We start from the raw sequence: 2500 nt of genomic DNA on the forward strand, positions 1-2500 counted from the left end.
GTCCCTCACCTGTCTGTCTACCTACCTGTCCCTCACCTGTCTGTCCACCTACTGTACCTGTCCCTCACCTGTCTGTCTACCTACCTGTCCCTCACCTGTCTGTCTACCTACCTGTCCCTCACCTGTCTGTCCACCTACTGTACCTGTCCCTCACCTGTCTGTCCACCTACCTGTCCCTCACCTGTCTGTCTACCTACCTGTCCCTCACCTGTCTGTCCACCTACTGTACCTGTCCCTCACCTGTCTGTCCACCTACCTGTCCCTAACCTGTCTGTCTACCTACCTGTCCCTCACCTGTCTGTCCACCTACCTGTCCCTCACCTGTCTGTCCACCTACCTGTCCCTCACCTGTCTGTCTACCTACCTGTCCCTCACCTGTCTGTCCACCTACCTGTCTGGTTTGACTTCGAGGTCTCAGTTTGTTTCAGCAGATCTGAAGTTTTCTTGCAAACAGTCTGAAACACACTGAGACTTTAATGTCCCAGAACACATTTATTCAGTCAGTTCACTACGAAGACAGAAGCTGAAGACATGAAATGACCACAAAGAGAAACTAAACAATATCAAAGAGACACAAAACGACTACAAAAGACCACAGACAAGCAAAAAGAGCAAAAAGAGAAGAAAGACGCAGACAGCCACAAAGAGACGAAACTGGGCTGCATCATTTGTAGTCATTTTGTGTATCTTCAGTCTTCAGCTTGGTGTGTCCTGATCTGTCTGATATCAGCTGATTCTTTATTCTGACGTACGTTTATCAGCCACAGAGGTCAGGCTGTAAATTAACGTTCTTCAGTCTGCAGCGTCGTTCTGTTTCTCTGACGACTGCGTTTTCTCCTCCTGTGTGTTTCAGAGGGGAACATCAAGATGTTCATGCGCGGTCGACCGATCACCATGTTCATCCCGTCAGACGTGGAAAACTACGACGACGTTCGGACCGAACTTCCTCCAGAAAGACTCAAGCTGGAGTGGGTGTATCCTTCACTCTCTACTGTCAGAATTCTTAACGTTCATCGTCATGACGATGATGATGATGATGATGATGATGATGATGATGATTTTAAAGAGCTTTATGTTCACAGCAAACAACTAAAAATGAATTTACAGAAGAAAGATCAATTCAATAAATCTTTATTGACCTCTGAGGGAAATTCTGCTGCAGTGTTAAAAGATAAAACCACAATCAATACATGCAGAACACAGTAATAAGAGTAATATTGATTGATGATTGATTGTAATGAACAGACAGTAGGTTAGAGCTCAAATGTGACTGCGTGTGGAGAATAAAATAATATTCGTGGGTTTGGATTTAAAGTCGAGGAAACCAGACCATAATAATAAAAGGTTTCAGTATCTCCATAGTAACAGCAGCAGATGATCGTCCGCATAGAACAGTAAACCAGAGGACAAGTCTGACTCTCCAGCTGTTTCCAGGTGTTTCCTTGACAACCTGCAGGTACGGTTACCGTGGCAGAGACTGCAGAGCCAACGTTTACCTCCTGCCAACCGGAGAGATCGTTTACTTCATCGCCTCCGTCGTCGTTTTGTTTAACTACGAAGAGAGAACTCAGAGACATTACCTCGGACACACCGACTGTGTCAAGTGGTGAGGAAACGCTCTGCTGCTCTACTATTGGCTGCTCTGTGGTGACACATCTGTGACATCACCTCTCTGTCTCTCTCTTTGCCAGTTTGGCCATCCATCCTGATAAGATCCGGATCGCCACAGGACAGATTGCTGGAGTGGACAAAGATGGACGGGTGAGGACAGAAATCCTTCTATGACCTCAAATATTTGTTTACAACAACTAATGATAATAATAAATAATAATATCTGTCCTGTTTGTGGTGCGTTCAGGCGCTGCAGCCTCACGTTCGTATCTGGGACAGCGTCAGTCTGTCGACTCTGCAGGTCGTCGGTTTGGGAACATTTGAACGAGGTGTCGGCTCTCTGGCGTTCTCCAAAGCTGTGGGTATCACCCCGGTGCATCATGGGAACTGTAGTGTTGTGTAACATATGGACCAGACCGCTCGCATCATGTCTCACATCATGTCTCTCTGTGTGTCCTTCAGGACTCTGGACAGCACCTGAGCGTTATTGACGACTGTAACGATCACATGCTGACAGTTTGGGATTGGCAGAAGAAGTCAAAGATCGCTGAGATCAAGGTGAGCGCTCACTCTGCACAAAAACGACTGGATTACATTTTATTTTATAACAGAGTTTATTATTTGATGAATTTATTCATATCGTACCAGCAGTGGTTCCTGTAGGTTCTCACTGGTTCCAACTGGTCTCTGATTGGTTCTAACTGTTCTCTCTTTGTCCTTTACTGTTTCTAACTGGTCTGTGACTGGGTCTAGTTGGTTTTAACTGGTTCTGTTTCAAAATGGTTCTGCCTCTTGTATGACTGGTTCTGATTAATTCTAACTGGTTCTGACTGGTCTATGATTGGTCCTAACTGTTTCCGACTGGTTTATGACTGATGTCTGACTGGTG

General features: G+C 45.6%; 1 protein-coding gene across 3 annotated transcripts in view; it reads left to right on the top strand.

The window, feature by feature from the left end:
- eml4 (EMAP like 4) overlaps nucleotides 1-2500 on the top strand; it is a 20917-nt gene that overhangs the window by 10318 nt on the left and 8099 nt on the right. For all 3 annotated transcript variants that reach the window (XM_084735261.1, XM_084735262.1, XM_084735263.1), the window contains 5 exons: nucleotides 854-974; nucleotides 1457-1606; nucleotides 1692-1761; nucleotides 1859-1969; nucleotides 2074-2169. In XM_084735261.1, coding sequence (XP_084591387.1) covers nucleotides 854-974; nucleotides 1457-1606; nucleotides 1692-1761; nucleotides 1859-1969; nucleotides 2074-2169 — 548 coding nt within the window. The remainder of the gene's footprint in view (nucleotides 1-853; nucleotides 975-1456; nucleotides 1607-1691; nucleotides 1762-1858; nucleotides 1970-2073; nucleotides 2170-2500) is intronic.

This window comes from Lutjanus erythropterus, chromosome 14, assembly GCF_056507025.1.
Source record: "Lutjanus erythropterus isolate fLutEry1 chromosome 14, fLutEry1.hap2, whole genome shotgun sequence".
Classification (NCBI taxonomy): domain Eukaryota; kingdom Metazoa; phylum Chordata; class Actinopteri; order Lutjaniformes; family Lutjanidae; genus Lutjanus; species Lutjanus erythropterus.